A 2,821-nucleotide genomic window follows, 5' to 3' on the forward strand; every position below is an offset into this window, starting at 1 on the left:
TGTGAGGATTGATCTAATGCAATAAAAAACTGGGTAATAGGAAGTATGATCAAAGTGTTACTTGCTCTGCTGATGATCCGCAAAACCTAGCGATTCGAAGTAGCAAGCGGCGCACTCTGGGTACTCTATCGCAAACAAACAAGCATACAATAAGTACTCAACTAATACACAGATAAAACTCAATAAGAGATCTAACCAGAAAGTTTAACTTAAAAACTCCGGTTGGCAAAAAGGATCAAATCGACGAAGCAACGAAAGACAAACGGCAAAAGAAACAAGCTTCGTTTACTAATTTGGATCTAGGTCAAATTTTACAGAGGCAAAAACTGGTTTGAGTTGGTTAAACGGAAAGAGAGTTTTGAGACGAAACTCCAGGCGCTTGAATCGTCTAATTCCGATAAACAAGCGAAAAGTTATACTAGAACGAACATCGGATCAGAAATCACGATCAGAAAAATCGCGGAATAAATCCGGGAAAAAGAAAAACAACGAACAGATTAACGAATGAACGTTCGTTATCTGGATCTAAACGATGAACGCGTTCGTTAAAACGAACGAACGAGCGAACGCTCGCTAATTAACTAAACCGAGAAAAAAAACCGATCTATCTAAAAAACGAAACTAAAAAACCGAAAATAAACCGGTGAAAACCAACGGTTTTCTAAAAAAACTGGCGGCGGCAGCGGATTCAACCTCGTCGGCGGCGGGGCGATGGCGGCGACTTAGGGTTTGGGGCGGCGGCAGCTTTGGGCTGGCTCGGCCCGGGTGGCGCGCTATATAAAGGCCTCGACCAGGGAGTCCTGGCCGGACACAGCCCATAGGTCGGTTCGGACTAGGGGTGGGCGTTCGGTATAAACCAAAATTTCGGTTTCTACCAATTGGTTTTTCATTAAATTCGGTTAGGAAAACAGAAAACCGAAAATGGCAACTAAAAATAGGTAACCAAAAATTCGGTTAACCAAATATTCGGTGCGGTTTTCGGTTTTAAACCGAAGCACCACAGTTTAAGTATCTGTGCCTAGAGTGCTGCAACGGCACCCTGTTATATAGGCAAAAAATCTGCCTCAACACATTAGTCGGGCGAGGTGGGACTAAACGAGTCAAATGGCACAGGCGCGTGGTCAGCCGTTCGCATGCTACACGCGCGGGCACGCACAGCCTTTACAAAAGAGCCCACGTGAGTTGGGCCTTGCATGCATGTTGTCCAGGTAGGCCCATGCGGCATGCACGATGTGTTTGGTGGCGGTCGATCCTGTGCTCGATCGTGGGCGCGTGACTCCCGCGAGTCGTTGCTGAGCGCCTGCGCGGCTTCGTCTGCGTCGTCTTTTGCGTTGTTCGTTACACTGAGTCGTGTTATTCGGTTTTTCTTCGGTTAACCGAGATAAAAACTGAACCTACCGAATTTTGTTCGGTTAGTGGACATGAAAACCGAAATTCTTTGTGACAGTAGAAAAAACCGAAAATTCGGTTTATTCGGTTTCGGCTTCGGTTCGGTTTTTGGTTTGTCGGTTTTTATGCCCACCCCTAGTTCGGACTTTTTTTTAAATAATTACGCTCAGAAAAAAACCAAAAGAAATACTAAATCGACTCAAAAAATCCCAAAATAAATTTTCCCCGGCTTCTAAAATTAAGCCGCACAGGATGAACATTTATTTGGGGCCTAAATGCAATTTTGAGCATTTTTCCTAAATTCAAATAAAATAGCAAATAAAACCAAAATAAAATCTTATTTGATTTTTTTATTAAATCCTCAATATTTCTTTATTTTGGGAAAGTCATTTTATTCCCTCTCTCATATTTTTATAATAGAAATAATTGAAGATAAAATAAATAAAATCAAATGATCCTATTTTCAAAATTTGAGAAAACTCAAATATGAAAATAACGAAATCCCCAACTCTCTCCGAGGGTCCTTGAGTTGCGTGAAATTTCTAGGATCAACCAAAATGCAATAAAGTATGATATGCAAAGATGATCTAGTGTATAATATTCCAAATTGAAAATTTGGGATGTTACATACCGGCGGCTACCCACCTACCATGCCCACGAGGTGTTCGGTGATTTGCTTGTTCGGTGATGGACTCCAACGACGAGGAGGCGTTCGCGGCTCTGATGGAGGAGGAAGCCGAGGCCAACACCGACGACGAAGAGCACCTCATGACCCTCACTGCTCTAGCCGGCATGTTCGCGAAGAATGCAAAGCCACGGCGAGGTGGCTCTGCGTCGGGTCGCCACAAGAGCAATCAGAGGCATTGAATGGAGGGCTATTGCTTGCTCTACTCCAAATACTTCGCCGACGGTCCACTACACGGCGAGATAGTATTTCAGCGCCGTTATCGGATGAGCTGGAAGCTCTTCCTCAGGATTGTGAATGCCATCGGGGAGTTCGACATCTATTTCATTTGCAAGAAGGATTGCACCGGCACAGTTGGATTCTCCTCACTCCAAAAGTGCATGGTGGCTATGAGGATGCTTGCATACGGAGTTCCCGGTGATATACATGAAGACTACAGACGCATGGCTGAGTCCACCACCATTGAGTGTTTGTACAAGTTCTGCACGGCAGTGATGGAAGTGTTTGAACCACAATACTTGCGATCACCCAATGTTGAAGACGCCGCTCAGATCCTAGCGCAAAATGAAGCAAGCGGATTTCCTGGGATGCTTGGAAGCATCGGCTGCATGCATTGGGCATGAAAAAACTGTCCATTTGCTTGGCAGGGGATGTATAATGGCGCGAAAGGAGTTTGCAGTGTGGTACTTGAGGCAGTGGCTACACATGACCTCTGGATTTGGCACTCCTTCTTTGGTATGCCAGGAA

General features: G+C 44.7%; 1 protein-coding gene across 1 annotated transcript; it reads left to right on the top strand.

Annotated features, from left to right (window-relative positions):
• Positions 1–2,256: 2,256 nt before the first annotated feature.
• LOC147965470 (uncharacterized) lies at positions 2,257–2,697 on the top strand. The gene has a single exon (XM_087530473.1). It carries the CDS (start codon positions 2,257–2,259, stop codon positions 2,695–2,697), a length of 441 nt encoding a protein of 146 aa, XP_087386599.1.
• Positions 2,698–2,821: the final 124 nt, after the last annotated feature.

This window comes from Triticum urartu, chromosome 6A, assembly GCF_056163025.1.
Source record: "Triticum urartu cultivar PI428250 chromosome 6A, HENAU_Tu73, whole genome shotgun sequence".
NCBI classification, from domain to species: Eukaryota; Viridiplantae; Streptophyta; class Magnoliopsida; order Poales; family Poaceae; genus Triticum; species Triticum urartu.